General features: G+C 43.4%; 1 protein-coding gene across 1 annotated transcript in view; it reads right to left on the bottom strand.

Annotated features, from left to right (window-relative positions):
* Positions 1–455: 455 nt before the first annotated feature.
* The window catches only part of LOC131264738 (uncharacterized), a 44,220-nt gene continuing 27,293 nt past the window's right edge, over positions 456–17,382 (bottom strand). The window contains exons 5-6 of the mRNA XM_058267007.1: positions 14,817–14,992; positions 456–838 (exon numbers count right to left, since the gene is read on the bottom strand). Coding sequence (XP_058122990.1) covers positions 456–838; positions 14,817–14,992 — 559 coding nt within the window. The remainder of the gene's footprint in view (positions 839–14,816; positions 14,993–17,382) is intronic.

A 17,382-nucleotide genomic window follows, 5' to 3' on the forward strand; every position in this document is an offset into this window, starting at 1 on the left:
AATGAAAAATGATGTTGAACTGCAGCATGACCAAACGTTCCTTGGCGACGGTAACCCAGTAGACCGGACACGTTCCACGTACGGTTCACTTCGTACGTGCCACTGTACGCACCCTTGAGTGGCGGCCCGCACGTACCTGCCGTTTCAGTTGACTTAGTAGCCAAATGACCCCCATCTGCCTCTCCCCGCCCGCCCCCCTTACCCTACCGTTGCCTGTAAAGATTAACCCTAAACATTTTTATGCTAGAAAACCTGTACAAAATATTTATACTTATGTCCTAGCTGCGACAACTCTCCCCGAACCTTTGCTTGTGTGGTGTTTGTTGCGTGCCTTTGCTGCTGAAACCGAGCTTGCCCCGGTCCCGTACGCGGCTCCTTCCGCAACCTTCCGGGATGGGCCCGGGCAAACGGCGCGAGCGTCGGCGGAGAGTGGAAGGCAGCACCGTTCCGGCCTTTTAAACCGCATCGAACAATTTAATACTTTTGCTGAAGATAGTCTTAACGGAGAGCAAGGGAGCAATTAGTATACAGAGCAGGGTGGTCCGGGCCGAGCCGGGTGGCCGCAGCGGACTCCTCGGTGCGTCCCTTCGCCGCCATCGTCGCTGCCGTTCCCGTTCCTGCTCGGTGTGGGACGAGCGGATGCCCGGCGTGGACGTGAAGAGCCAGCGGACCAGCGTCACGATGAGGCTGGCCGTTGCCGGAAGAAATCCTCCGAGGCAGATCAGGTCGGCCGGCCGGAGACAGCTGAAGCGGGATGCGGTAAGTGACACTGCCGCACTGGCGCCGGATGTGGCCGTCGGGTTTTTGTTCGGGTGTTGCATTGCGGCCGGCTTTTCGCCTGTAGGAAAAACGGGAACAATCAAATAACATCGGGCATTAGTGTGGAGATTGCAGATCAAATCCTTGCGGTAGTTTTCCGAACGAATGATGCAGTATTTTGAACTTCAATCGACAACAAACTTATTGGTTCCCGGTAGTATATCTTTTGCTGATTGAGTTCGTTTAAGCCGTTTTTATATTTTCAAGAGCTCTCAAAACGGCAGAAATAACGCTTTTGACTGGTTTCATCCATAGAAAGTAGTACCAGTCACAAGTACCTGTCCTTTACTGACAATTGTCTTAAACAAACCCTAAGGGAATAAATCAGTGTTGACAAATGGTTCGTTGAACTGTATTATACTTTTCAGCGAAATCGTGGAGTGCGGTGAACCAAAAATGTGTTTGCCTTTGCTAACACTTTTCCAAACAAAGGACGATGGCTCCGCCGCGGTGGCTTATTTTTCACCTTTGGCCACTCCTTCTGTCGGAATTATCATTAGCGATCATTCCAATCTAACTCCGAATTCCCCTCTCGCATGTGCACTCCTACCCCCTGTCGCGTTTGACAAACTGTCTCGCCATCACATTAGTAAACAAAGCTTACAGTTCACATGTAGGAAGATGCACCACCAACAACGACCGTGCACTTCGATAAACAACATTTCCCTGGTGTAATTGATCAACATCGAAAAAGCTTGTTACCCTCATGTTTGGCTAACGATACCAAAGTGAGGTGATTTCTATACTCTGCAATCGTATGGTTTGCGTCGTAACTATCCAGGGCCACTGGGAACAGCAACTTAATCCTTCGACACTAGCACATTTATAAATGCTATTGAAGTGTGAAGTAAAAAGCAGCGGAAGGTAGTTTTTTGAATGGATTGCAAAAGATCTCTCTTCAAGGCGCATTCAAAACTGAAATGTTTTCATTGCAAAACGAGTACCCTGGAGCATGTCAGTTCATGAACTTTATTCTTTTCCCATGATATTTCAAAAAGTCTTCTCAACAACACCTTGCCACAACAGTTCACGTGCCAGGAAACACTAATCTGAGTTCCAGGTCAACTGCGATTTGGCTTTATTCATAGCCAATCACTCTAGAAACGGCAATTAGAGATATTAGTTGTATAACCTTACACCTGACTTTCTACAGTATTTTGCAGCGTTCTATTGTACTAAATAAAAGTTGTTTCTACGTGTTTCACGTTTCGAAGTAAAAATCTAAGCGAATAACCACAAACACCAAATTGGTTTCACCAAACTACATATTTTGATTGAGCATTCTATAGGTTCAAGTTGGAAAGATTGAAAATAAAAGGTTAGTTTGAGATCAACTCCCCACCCTCTGTGAAAAGACATGCTGCTATTACCGTTTACACTTGCTAGATGAGATTACAATTTATATGTCAGTTCAATACATGGCGTTAGAAAATCGTAGTTTATTAAAAAACAGTATGCAGTTTCCACACATGAAATGTAGTTGAAACCCTATTCGCATGCATAAGAAACATGTGTTCAAAATTTGATTAAAAATGGTACAACCGTTTAGGAGGAGTTTAAACACCATAAATATAGGTTCCTTTATGTTCTATCAATGCGAAAGCTTATATATTAATGTAATTTTGCCTACGACTTTTAATATTCTTAATGTTATTTAAAAACATCTAACGACAGAATTAATGGAATCGTCTGCGTTTGACCCACAAAACGACCGGATTTGTTTCCAGCCGGTTTCGTTTAATAAATATGTTTTAAACCGTTACCGCACTGGCAAAACAAAACTCCAACATAGTCATCAGGAAAGATAAGACCCTTTGTAAGCTCAATAGCCGACGACCACAAAAGACGTCTTGGCAAGCAACTCTCCTAACATGCTCGCATTGTTCGCGCCAGTAAGCTAGACTCCTTTTCCCGTACCTTTCCAGTCATTCATCATCCGGAAAAACTATAGCAGCATCGTCGTCTCAACAACACCAGGTAAAAGCCTGTACCACCCGAAACCCGAAACATTCATCAATTCTCCCACACCGGAAACACCTTCACATTTTTTCCGCCCCCGCGCCCGGCGCCGGAAACAAAAGATCCAGGCGCCCTTCGAATGGGAAAAGAATTTCCACAACCCCCACCCCGCGCAAGCTCCCGAACCACACGTGACGGACGTATGGCAGTTCATCAACCGGTCGAAAGGTGTGAAAATGTCGTAATCGCTACAAAACAGCTTTGATGAAGATTGATTTCATGGGATTTCACTTGTCGGCTGCCATTGGGGGGGTGAGGTTGAAACAAAAAGTCAAAACATTGACCAAAAATGTACACCGGTCGGCTACTGGCAACCGGGTCGCTGGTAATTCAAGCGTAAAGATATGATTTCCCCAACCCCACCGGGATCGGATCAAACGTCGGAGTTTTTGTGTACAAGCAAAAAAAAAAGGTCCCATCGGAAAATTGATTGAATTTCAGGTGAAAGTTTTCCACCGAGCAAAAGGTAAACTCGGAAAGGTCCGCTGTAAACATGTCATCACTGGCTGCACGATGAAACTTTATGTGTCCCTCGGTGCGCACGGAAGTGATATTTGACCCCGTCAATCGGCCAGTGCGTTGCGTTCAACCCGGTTGCGGAAAGTTTCCGGTTGCCGGGCGGCTTTTGCTTCGAGGCATTAACCGAGGCCATTCCGAGAAGTAAACAGCACCAGGTGTAGGCTGCAAAGTACCTACCTATTCCTTATGACACAATCAGCAGAGTGTGTGGTAAAGTAAAATGATGGAAATATTCTTTTCCCGCAGAGAATGTTCCAAGGCTGTTATGGTGGGTGGATGGGAAAAGGGGTTGATAGGGGGTTTTACGAGCGTTACTCCAAGGAAACATAACTTGACCACAAGCAATGACACACGGTCGAGGGAAATAGAAAATGGCACCCGAACTGCTCCCGTTTTTCTTTCCTTCCCTTCGGTCAGCCAAAGGACACTTTGACGGCGAAAAGGACAAACATTTGCATAAGAACGGTTAGCACACGCACGTTTATGCGTTGCTACCCCTTGTGGGTGGGTGCGCTATCGCTTACAAACCATTTCGTTTAACACGTTCAACACCACCACCTAACAAGGGCGTGTACAGCGCAAGCTTTTACCTCCGCAACTAGGTTATTTTTTTACCACCGACGTGAAAGAAATGACGAAGAAATTGTGGCAACTTTTCCCCTCCTTTGACATCTTCTCGCCGCCCCCTTTGCGCAGGAATCCTTGACACGAAAGAAAAGACATTCCCCGAGGGGATCTTCCGGAGGGCAAAAGGATGTCGATATAAACCGTGTTAACGATAGGGGGTAGAAAATCCGCAAAAATTTCCGTCCCAGTGCAAAGAAATGGCATACCTCCGAGGTGGGACGATCTGCTTGGTTTTGTTTTTCTTCTATTTCGTAGCGAAAACTTTCGAAAGGTACAACTGGCTGGTGCGACGCAGAGTACCGGAAAAACGTTACAGTACGATGCCGACGCACGACGCTTCCAGCCTGCAACGCAAACTAACCGTCACGGAAGTGCACAATGGAGTGCTTTAGCGAACATTTTCCAAGGCGCATTCCGTAGTGAGATGTTTCCTGGAAAACTCTGTCGCTGCTAAAATAGAAAGTGCACATCAATCTTGGCGGAAAAGGGGACGAAAAACTATCGTCCTGACAACGGTGGTATAACTTTATCCCCTTCATTTCGAAAGGTGCAAATTTGGGTGTAAGAAAAAAAAAGAGCATAATACAGTGTGGTATGAATATGTCACACACATTTTGAAAACTAAAACAAATTACCTATCGCACATTCATACGAGATGAAAACTTAGTTCTTGAAAATCAGGGTTTAGTATTAAATAAGTTTCACTGAGATTTTTTTCACATGGTGAGAATGTTTCTCACCGGATTATGGAAACATTTCACCAACCCATCTTCCAATTACATTTAAGCTGTTAGACCTCATGGATCATTTTGCGTGCTTTATAGTTCCATTTAAAATACAAGAAAAACAAAGGATGGTTTAAAAGTCACAAATGCTAAAAATAAATTTTTCCAACTCAAATTGTTGATGATATTTTATTTTACAGTCTTGTGCTTAAAATACTTTCAACAGTGACTATTTAATATAATTGCCCATGAAGCATGATGATTGATAAGACTACAAAAAGTTCACACTAAAACCAGTTTATTCTAATCTAAAACTAAATAGTATACCACAGGTTGTAATGATTTGAAGGAAAATCCCTTGTACAACTAGCAACTTACATCAACAGTAAAATAAAAAGCTAAAATAATGGGAGTGACGTGGCGCATTTATTTTTTATACAATTAGATCAAATCGATTTTTCCTTATTTTCGCCATCAATTACGACACCCACGTTACACCAAAAGAGATGGACAGAATTACATAACAGGATTTCGATGCGAGTGTATCGGCAAACTTTTCGCTTGAATATCGCAAAGGGTAAAAAAGAACTGAAACCTCTTTCTTTCCATCCACTCACCCGACCCAGTTTAAACCAGCGTTTTAAACCGACAGTGTCTGCATACGTGCATGCGGTAGGAAAGTAATTAAATAAACTCCTTTGCAACGACTTCCGACCGTTACCGAGAGGAAAGTAAATCAATTACGGCAAACTATGTTCGCACGGGCGTACGCTTTCGCCGTTGCCACTGCGAATATTCAAGCCGAAAAATGTGTGCGGATGTGCGGGTGGACCGGAAAATTTCGAAACCGTTCTCGGAATAGAATCGTAAAAAACTTTCTCTTCATGACAGGTTGAGGAAAAGAAAAAAAACGACGGGGTAGAGAGGCCAGGAAAAAAACCTCCCAAGACGCTAAACTTTTCATAAATTATGAGCCAATGCCGCTCGGACCGTACCGAAAGGGGGGGTGAGGGAATGTTTGCGGCAGGACGCAGGCCACCGATGGGCGGTGCGAGGGGGTTACACAATGGTACGCTCGAGCACGTTCAAAAATTTCAATGCAAAAGATAACTTCCGTGACCGTCCGTGACTCCGGCGTTGCGCAAAAGTGAAGGAGTTAGTCTCGTCCTTGCGCGACCCGGAATGAATCCGCTGGAAGTTGGCAACCGTTCACGTTTCATCGACGTGACTTTGGCCGCAGTCGCCGGGCAAGAAGGAACCAGTTCTTAGTGCATTTTTTTTCTTCTCTACTTCACTCTTTGCCCTTCCGCTTTCAGTTGCACGGGCAAATAATGCCCGGGAAAATGGGATGGTCACTGTAACTCACCCACGTTGGACCTTTCCAGCGACCATTTTTCCCGCCGTGGCAGGATTGGCTTTTTGCTGCGATCGTTGCGCTTTTCGCCGCCGACACTCGATTTATTGCACCACCCGTATTTGTTTCCGCTGATAAAACTTCCAGCGAGCATACTTTTGGGCGGTTGCGCTGGAAAACGGAAGCTTTTCGGAACGATTACGGCGATATGGTGGTAGAAAACAAGCGAATCGAGAAAAGAAATAACCAACATTGGTGCATTACTGGAACCTCAGTTGAGCCTAGCAATTCATTACGATGCTGAACGTAAAATAGAGAAACTAGAACGCCAAATCCTTTGACAGAATTGACACGGAAAGTGTGTAAAGGTCATTGTTTATTTCGCTACCATTACGTTTCCACCAGAGCATGTGTTAACTGAACAAAAGGAAAATATGTTGCGCCCGGGATGAAAAAACATTTGCAAGCCACTTAATACTGTACCGTCTTTTTGTACAGCTTTCGGTTTGCTACTCTCCGCTCTATGTTGTTTATCGGATGATGTAAATTTTTATTACCACTACGTCCCCCATTCCATTTAAGTGCAGTCGCTTAGCATGTAACAGATAAAAAAAAGAAGGTACCCACAGCGAGAAACAACAACCACTATCCATTCCGTCAAGCCCTGAAACGAGCGAACATATTCTCGCTTCGTGCAAATGGCAACATCGGACTGCCTGCGGCTTAAATTCAACTAAACCATCATAAACATCAAACCGACCGACGCAAAACCCTACCGGCACAAGAAAACATCCGCGTCAAGCCAGCCGATCTCCTCCCGAGGTGGACCGGGTGTGTGGTTTCGCTAGAGCTTAATTTTACATAATTTAACAAATGAAAATTTATTACACACGCTGCGTTCCACCGTCGGTGAACGCCGATGTCGCCGGCGAAAGCTTAACCATCGAGAACCACCGGCTCACGCCATCCACCGTTTAAATACAATACGATTGGGGCAAAAAAGCGGCAAAGGTTTCGCGGCGTCGTGAAATTCGCACAAGAAAACCTCGGCCCGTTTTTGCTGGCGGTCGGAAAAAAGCGTCGTGAAACCCCAGAAGTGAATGTAAAATCGAGCTCGGCGGTTCGAAAGGCCGGGTCGTTTCAACATCGACCGGATGTTTGCGAAAACGGGGAAAAGGAAATACGAGCCGGAAAATTGGCTGCGGATGTTTGACACGAGCGTCTTTTTTTCCACGAAATTGTGAAATAAGGATTCCTTTCGCGCCTCTTTGTGGCTCGATTCGTGGAACGTAGACATTTAAGGTGTATAAAAATATGTCACTGCCACAGGAATGGCCTACAAAAACACTCAAGAAAGTCAATCTCAACTATGAAACTACATGAAAGAATGATTGAAATGGAGTGTATTTAAAATGTTATTTTTTATCAGAAAAAATATATGGTTGAGCATTTATTCTTGTTGAAGAAGTTAAATGCTTTCACTAAATCTAGTAAGAGAATATAAATTAAAAATACGTTTACGTTCGCGAATTTGATTATTTCCAAGGGCAGTGAACGAGTAAACGACATCGCAAAATGACAGCGAAAAAACAGGTTCCATAATGGAGTCACCATAAAAATATGGAACTACTTCATCAACCGTCGCTTTGAGTGCTAAAGTACGTCTACGCTCCGGTCGATGGATGCTTAATGGTCCAGTTTTCCCACCGGCGTTAAAAACATAATCGACCAGAGTGTTCGCTCCTGAACGTGAGACGTGAAAAAAGAACACACGAAACGAATCCTCACCGCAATTGCATGGAAGAGATTAATTTTCGCACGCGAAAGAGGACGAAAAATAACTCTCGCGAGCGCGGAAAATGAATGTTTAATGCATTTTCGCAACACATTACTTCTGCACCTGCCGCCAGCGTTCGGAAGCGATCCCCGGGATGACCCGGGAGTGGTGACGGTTGGGAAAAGAAGTGCACTGCTGAAGATGACACCGGTTTGGGCCATGGCTGGTTCCAACGGAACATAAATCATTTCCAACGTGCCTTGGCGCAGGTGCCGGTGGTGGGGTCAAGGTGCCGGTGGTGGGGAGGGTAAAAAAAATCCTTACCAGCGACCTTTTCACCATGTCAGGACATTCATCTAGCCTTCTTGCGTTTGCTCTCGTTCTTTGCATGTACTCTCCACTTCCAGACCCGTCATATAAGCTGCTCGATCAAGCACAAACGAGACGGTCACAGTCGACGCTCGTGAAATGAGGTTAAATCACTCACTTTCCTGTCCACGTTTGGCTAGGACATTTTCCCACCGTCGGGTCGCGCTGGTTTTGTAGCCCCCAACCACGACGATGCGGCCACAACCACGACGATGTTGCGGCGTCATCTGATCGGAGTTGATTGGCGAAATGGAAAGGTCCTTGAGCTTGGTTTGTGTGGCAAAGACACTTCGCTTTCTTTGATGTGATCGATTTTTTTTTTTTTGTTGTCTTTCGCACTTGGCGGTTACCAAGGGACACTCACCCGTACTTAACGTGGACGCACACGGTGCAAAATACCATAAAGCAGTGATGTCAAACTCGTTTCACCTCGCGGGCCGCATTTCCTCTCAAAATAGGTTCGCGGGCCGCATTTCCTCCTAAAATAGGTTCGCGGGCCAAACCATATAATTGATTGGATTGATGGAAATATGTTCTTATCAAAGTGGTTTTATCTTAACAGTCAATCATGTTTTACATTTTCACATTTTTTCATATTATATTACTTTTTATAAAATTTACTAATTTTGAGTAAAAGAGAGGGTTTGTCGCTCAATCGTTTTCCAAATTTTAACGAATTCAAATCAAGTTTATTGAAATATATGTTGCAGTTCAACACTATTGTGTATTTCGGTAAAGATTTTAGAAAAGTAAAGGTATATAATTATAATAGGTAACTTATTGCTCCACATCTGTTATTTTGTTTGGAATGGTCTTGTAGTTCATCACGTTTGTTTTCTATAAACACTATTTATCCACTTGTCTAGAAAAATCTGCGTAAAACCTTTGCTGTTGTCAACCGCTCTATGTCGGCGTGATGTGGATCAAAGTTGCATATCACTTTCTTATTGAAATTGTTTAAATTGACATTCGTTCAGTTATCTTGCAATTCGCAGTTCGTGAAACGATTTACATTAAATATTTTGCTATTGAAAGGAAAGCCAATACTCAAGGATCCAAACTTTCGATGCATTGTTTCAAAGGGGTCGCGGGCCGCACCCAATGTTCTTGCGGGCCGCATGTGGCCCGCGGGCCGCATGTTTGACATCCCTGCCATAAAGCATCGTTAACCACGGAGTGCATTATTATGGACATTGACTGCTAGCGTTAGTGTTTTATTAGTATCACATTTTTCACCTTGTGGACGATTGTAAAAGTTTATATTCATTTCAGAACAATTTAGAAAAAAATTATCATCATTCTTTAATCTTATCTAAGCGAAATCGCAAATTATTTAAAAATGAAGTAGACCTTAAACTTCACACTAATTTCAAGCTTGAATTCACATTTTACAGTCCGGTCAATAAAACCACCTGCATGAATTTGACCTTCTAACTTTTTACTAACAATTTTTATTTTCTTGTCATCTTCATTATTTTATTACAGCGTTTTACATCTCACCTAGCAACCGCGGCAGTGTATGTAGAACACCAAAAATGATAGCCTACTGCAGAGTATTTGATGTTGAATCGCAAAACCCACAAGTGGCAACACAAACGGGTAAGTAGAAAAATCATCACTTTCTAGGATCTACCAGAATGAAAGTTGTCGCGTGGATGTTCGAAGTAGGCACGACCAGTCGAGGGGTGCAGGTAAAAGTAGGGGAAAATCGCTTTCCGATCGAAAACATACTTTTGCGAGGATTGTTGTGATTCGCGCTCGTTTTCTGATGCGAAAAAGCGATCATAGCCTACCTTATCCTGTACCTTTCAACTGGTCGTCTCTACTTCAAACATCCATGAGACAACTTTCATTCTGGTAGATCCTAGAAAGTGATGTTTTTTCTACTAACCCGTTTCTGTTGCCACTTATGGGTTTTGCGATTCAACATCAAATACTCTACAGTAGGCTATCATTCTTGACGTTCTGCATACACTGCCGCGGTTGCTAGGTGAGATGTAAAACGCTGTATTTCATTCTAGATTTATTTATCAACAAGCACTCGTCTCGTTTTTTTTTTCGCCGTAATAAATTTGTATTAATTGAAACAAATTCCTCTCAGAACACTTTTATGATTCTGAAAGATGGAAAAAGTCACACGATTGTCTTCTGACAAATTTGAATTCTGACAAATTTTTGTAAACTAAAGCGTATTAGTCTTTCTTCAACAGAACCGATGGAATTAAAGGTTCTAACCTAGATTAGTAAAACCGACAAGTATAATTTGCAGAAAACAAACCATCAGAAAGCAAACAAAAATGTTTGCAAAACTGTGCATTGTTACCAATGTAAATTGTAATCCTACTAGATGTTCAAGCGTTTAATAATTGGAGAGCAATTTTAAATGTACTGTGTAACCATTAAAAATCAAAATATCACATGGTAGCTATTTGAACTTTATCTTTTAACAGTAAATTATCTTTTAACAGTAGAATAGATTTGCATTCGTTATAAGAAATAGAACAGCGAAAGGTAACAAAAACAGTAGTTTCCAATGGAAAATTATTATGTCGTTCCGGTTGAGAATTTAGAAGCCATAATAAAAAAACCTGATTCGGATAGTCCGAATTTTTTTGAAACTTATTTAAACTGTTTTACTGAATGTGATGATTTCTTAAAGTTATATGTACAACGACATCCAAAAAGTGAATTACCTATAAAAAACATATTATGGATTAATTTATAGAAATTATTGTAAATGGAATCTGAAATTCGATGGGGGTATTATAACAAAAAAGCGGGTTAAACTATACCATTTTTTTAAATTAAATTTCTTACCATTTTGCATGTATATTTTTAGAATTTACATACTACCTTTAGAATTTATTCTTATTAATAAACATAAAAATTTTGAAAATATGCAAACATGTGGAATGGAAATATGAAATGGATGGAATACGGGCTCTTTTAAAACAAATACAATCAACTTTGATCTTTAGTGTAGACACATTTCGCATACTAGGAATGTCTGGAGGGTTCCAGTTTGAACACCACATGGGGCCCCGGAGTATATTGATCCGCCACATTAAAAGAGGTTTTTTCAAAACACATTTGAAAAGAGTGAACATGGTTTAAATGTTTAATCACGTCAATCGTCTAATACAACAACATACTGATTTAGCATGGGTAGTTATTAATTTGTTTCTTTAATCCCACATCCGATAGATAAATGAAACTTTCCGGATTTCAACAACAACCCATTTGTACGTATCGCTTCAGCACGATCAGCTTAAACTGCTGCAACTAATACACAATTCAACTCCGAACATGTACTCCCCTGTTGGGTGCAGAAACTTTTTCCCACAAGCATAATCATTTCAATAATCCGTTCGCAATCAAACGGGCATCCCCGGCGCGGTGCAACCGACAGCCGACGGGCAAATATCGGGCAAAATCGTAAATGCATTAATGAAATTCATTTTCTCTCGTTTCCGTTGCTCTTCCGACGGACATAAATCGCCCGGACTGCCAGGGGCAGCAGTAATGTATTCCAAAAAACTTCACTAGAAAGAGTTGCCCAGTGCGGGAACGCTATACGCTAACCATTTCCTGCCCACCGTACCAACAGACCACCATTTACGACGGGAAACTTCTGATTCGAAATGGATGGCGCAAGCTGGGCGAATAAAATAGTGCCTCCTCCGGGATGCTCTTTTGGAAAGCCTCCTCCGGCGGTCCTGGCACTGGGAAAGCTGTGTGAGCTGGGTCTAGCAAAAATGCCGAAGGAAATAACAAACGAATCATAAAAAAGTGATATCAAATCAAAACCACCAGAAGTAATGTCCGGGAAAAGCCTCGGTCGCCTAGTCGGGGGTAGGACGTGTAAAATAACTTTTCCTTCACTTCCCAGCACGCCGCTTTATCAGCCACGGACACGAGACGACAAACTCCCCCCTGTGGGAAAGGGAAGAAAAGTTAGTGATGTGCTAAAACTTCCCCGCGGCGTGCCAAATGTTTCGACTCCCCGTCCAACCGTCCGTCGGTTGCGTTTCCACTCGCATCCATTTACAGGGAAAGTGAATTTTAAAGTTATTACTTTTTCCGCGGGCTGCCCCAGTTACCACACACTAAGAGAATGGTTTCATTTTCCCATTTCCATGTGAACCGGTCACAGAATCGCCACGTAAGCCACCGCTGGATGCCCACAGAGTGCAGGCAGGTTGTATCGTGTTCGTCTCTCTGTCGGCGAAGTTTAATGCAAAAGGAATTTTCCCATCAGGAAATCAATTACGGTCGACGCTCGCGTGAACCGAAAAATCAGTATCGCCCAGCGACGGGCGGCCACTTTCCCGCTAAACTTCCCCCAAAGTCGCTGGTGCGATACAAGACCCACACAATGCACGCTTTCCGACCGATCGTGAATAATACTTTGGGGTTTTCGTTTCACAATTGTATCACCGCTTGTTCACGCTGAAACGGAAAGATAGAGAAGGTAGGGAAACGAAAAAAGATTTATCTCGCCACGAGCCTAGGTTACCCAAATTCGGTGAGTGATATAAGAAAAAGTTTTCCGCTTTTCCAACCGATTTTTTTATTTTTCGTCCCCATGCATTCCTACCGATTTCAAAATTTATGTAATTCCAAGGGAAACGGACACAACCTCTAGTGGTATTTTCGGAAAATGTGCCCGTGTCCATCTAGCTGGCGACCGATGATGGTAAAAGTTTTTCCACCCTTGCCCCTCGCAGTACCCGCGTCGTGATGTTCGGGCAAAACATTAGCAAAGAATTTTTGCTTGTTTACAGCACGAAAGAAATGAGCAACTCATGGCGTCCGAGAGTGACTTTCGTTTGCGTTTCGTTCACAAAGATTTGGGGACATTTGTGGGTCTACAATTTTCCGGCGAGTTGTTTGAACAACCTTACCAACCTGGAAAGCGGCTTTGGAAAACGGAAAGCAACAAAATTGCAAACTTCGGACACACGTTTGTGCCACTTGGCAGCATCGGCCATGGGGGGGGGAGGGGTTGAGAACCACTGGAGTTGAGGCCGGTGGAAAGCGATATGTAGTCTCCCGTATCGCATCCGTTTGGGCCACTTTTCTCACCAATTTTTGTTTCGTACTTTTCCTTTTGCCGTTCCTCAGAATGGGCGTCTAAAGTTTCCCGGGGGGTTTTTTTTCCCACGGAGGACGGAAGTGAAAGGAAATTAAATTTCTATTGCATGTTTTCGCCACCTCCTTCACTACTCCCCCACTGCTCCTCTTGCGCTGCCTTTCGTTTCGTTCTTCCGTATGGAACGCCGGATGGGTCGTTCCATACCGGCTTGACATGCGATGGCATTCCACTCCCCTCACCCTCCATCACCTACCCCACCACCCATCGTGCAGCGGCCTGAGCATGTGAACAGGAAAATTGTATATTTATTTCCAACCTCATCTTTACTGCCGCTTTGCCCTTTGCTCACGTTTGGAAGTTTCTCAGCGTCGGAGAAAAAAAAATCAGTGGAAAACAGTTTGCAAACAGGCGCAGGAAAAATAACAACACACAAACACAAACACACACACACTAGCACACAACGTAAAATAAACTCTTGCCAACACTTGGGTTGCCGTCATATGTTTAGCGTTCATTTTTCGGTAAAGTGTTTGGTGTTATTTTTCCCGGCCCCCTTTCTTGTGTCACTCCCTCGGCTTGTGTGCCCTCGGTGGGTGGGGGGGGGGGGGAAAGCTACTCCTTCTCAAACCACGCTTCTCGTTTGCCCGGCGGCCCACCATTCCTTCCGTGGAACCTTCATCAATCTTCAATCCCCGTCCCCGTCGGATGCGCCGGAACCCAAACCCACGTCGCTACAAACGAACATATGTTATTGCACTGCTCATATTTCACAAAGTGTCCGATAATGATGCATTGCAGTAGTCTCGAAGCAATTTCTTCGCTCGCTGCTGCTGTTGCTGGTGCTGCTGGCCAGCAGTTGGAGCACGAGCCCTAGCCTGGCTGCACACGAACCGAGTTGTTCTTCTTGGCCGACGCAAGCATACTTTTTTTCTCTCCCCAAACCATATTTCTTCTTTCCCTTCTTTCAATTCCAAAAAAAACCCCTGAGCCTTCCGGAGCAAGCACTCTTTTATTCCCAACCGAGTTGCGAGTTGCGAGTCGGCACTCGGTGTGCCAGGGTTGTAGTAGAATTTATGAATTTGCCTTCCATTTCCCTCCCGGTTTGGCCTCGTACCACCTTTTGATGACCGTTGGCTGAAAAGGATACTTTTCCTAATCGACTGAAGTATTCTCTGGACTCTTTTTCGGGTTTTTCCGTTTTCTGCTCTGACAATGCGGTGTGGAGCAACACAAAAAAAAGGAAAACACAAAAAGTTTCGCTTTCCTCCACCCTACGAACGAACGTGGAAAGTTGAGAGAGAGAGAGAGAGTGAGAGACGTTTCTCGAGGATACATTCATTCGATGCTATTTTTGCAACGTTTGTTCGGCCGTCCGTTCGGGAGCTGGGGCAAAATGCAAAGTGCGCGTTCTCAAACGATGCACACAACGGTTAAAGTGGGGAGGCGTAATCAAAGCCGGGCAGGATGCGACGAGTGAGAGGAAAAATAATACCGCCGGATAGGAAACCTTACCTTTCAACACGTGCACGTAAACGCTCGACTGGCGGGCGTTGGCCGGGGCGCAGGTGTAGTTACCGCCGTGCCGGGCCGTCGCGTTCCGCACCGTCAGGATGCTGGAGGACAGCTTATTGTTCGACACGGACACACCATCCTCCTGGTCGTAGTTCACCATCCGATCTTCGTGGTACCTGAGGGAGAAAAAAAAGCGGCCGCGTGTGAGAAAAGCCATTCGGGAAAGCCCAAGTGAAGGACGGGAAATTATGAGAACGAAGGAAAAATTGCAAGCCGAAGAAAAAAGTATACGCCCAGTAAAACAAACGCCAAAGTATACGCCCTGGTTGGCGCTGTGCCCTATCGATATTATCCGTCACACATCCCCCACACGGAAGCTCTTGTCGACGTTGTCAACGTTCGGCGTACGGGACGTGAATTTTTCTTTTTTTCTCGCCTTTTTCGTCCTCGCCCGACTTTGCTCAGCATAATAAATGAAGTGGAAGAGATTGAAATTTGATACGCGTTCATAAATCGTCGCGCCCCATATTGACGCTGGCAAAACGCTGCAGTCATCATCATTCCAGGTGGACGATTACGGAGCGCCAGGGGGGAGGTATGTGTTACTGTGTTTGCGGGGCGGACGAACGTTCACTCGGCGGGCCATACAAATTTCCGGACATTAGCTCGGGCGAACCATGCGAAGAATGCGAACTAATCGAATTTGGAGTTTTAAAAGGTAAAGGTATCCGTTTGGGAGAAGGTGCAGTTTTGTGATTTTGCTGGCTGAAATGTGACCGGGTTTTCCGAGCGTTGGAAAAAAATCTACCTGTGCTGTCCAGGGTGGAAAATTGAAGGCACACAAACTCCACCGCCAGAAACTGGTACACCGGGGCAGGTCGTATAAAGCTGATTTATGATGAAGATAAATGTGTTTTAATGGAGTTGTAATGGTCTTCATTCGGCGCGGGCCCAAAACTTCGCCATGGAAACGGAAAATCGCTTCTGGAAACAAAATGGCCGTGAAAGATCAAAGCATATTTCATCCTCGAAAGGTGGCCATAAAGAAAAGCTTACACTTTGAGGCAAACACAACAGCTTGAATATTATGAGCTGAGCTGATTATGCTCTTGAGATCCCGTAATTTACAGTCGCTCACAACAGAGATCGTACATCATTAATTTCAATGTTATACTTTGAATCACTGAACCTTCGTGGCTATTAAGTTTCGTAAACGCTATTTTAGAACTAGTGATATTGAATCGTGTGAACCCTTAACGAAATTTTTAGTTTCTCATTTTAGCTATCTTTTGAGGCAAAGATTTACAAAAAATTACTTTTGAAGGCCGTAACATAATCAAAGAAGAGTTGTTGAATTCGATGCCCAATGAATTTATTACCAACACAATAATGATTCAAAATGGGGTCTGTTTGTAACGTTCTGGTTTCGTTTTAAATTGCAGTATAAAGTTTAAGGAGAAGAAACTTTGTTATCTGAGAAGAACTCAGATGTTTATAGTTTATTTTCTTCTCTACAGTTTCATTCACGAGACAAGAAACTCGTGACGAAATAATTACCAACTTGGGTGTTTTATTATGTTCCTGCCTGGTATAAAACTGGAAATGTAACACTTATTTCCGTCAATCTTTCGAGCGGCACAACCAGTGTCACGATACTTGTAATCCATAATAACTTAGTTACAAAACTGAATCATGGCTAAACACCTTAAATTCGAATGAAGAGGAAGAAACTTCTTAAAATGAATTTTTAATTAAGTATCAAGTAATATATGCAATACTTTGTATATATTAAAACACTTTTTAGGTTTGAACATTATTTACATTACTATAATACTAAAATGTTTGAAGTTTTATATTCGATCTTCATCTATACATGTTTGTTGCAAAAGGCTTCATCTTTTTCACCAGCATTAAAGGTCAAATATTAACCATATTCTAAATTTTATCTGATTCAGTTCATTCTCATAAATTTGTCTGTTTGAAATTGGAACATAAAATGGAGGGCTTTAAAATCACTCTTTTTCACGTTCAATAAAAAAAATGTCATATTCCCATATTGACTTTCCACTTGACAACTCTATCTCAGTTGCTCAATCACAAACAAACATCTTTTTTTTTTGTTTACTCTTCAAAACTTCCTACCTTGGATAAGCCTCGATCTCATTCATGTTTCTCTTTGTCTAAGAAAGGAATTTCATTCACATTCCATCAAAGTTCACAGAGACCAAATCTGCTTTCACACGAGCGAACGAACGAACGAACGAACGATTGAGGTGTGCATTCCATTCGCGATGCGACCCATATTTTTCTCGACTTCCGATCCACTCGTCGACCGCTGCCGCCATTGATGTTTCGCATATTTTCGACCACGAAAGACGGCCCGGGCTACCGAAGGAGCGCCGTGTTTTATGATTACGATGCATACCGTCACGTCAAAGTGACCCCGGGTCCCCAAACGGGAAAACGGAATACGAAAATGCGTTAGGTGAAGGACGCGGGCGAAGCCGTAACCTAATATAGGAAGAAGAAAATCTTCCCATCCCTCACCGCCAAATGCCATTTCTAC

This window comes from Anopheles coustani, chromosome 2 (assembly GCF_943734705.1).
Source record: "Anopheles coustani chromosome 2, idAnoCousDA_361_x.2, whole genome shotgun sequence".
In the NCBI taxonomy this organism is placed as follows: Eukaryota; Metazoa; Arthropoda; class Insecta; order Diptera; family Culicidae; genus Anopheles; species Anopheles coustani.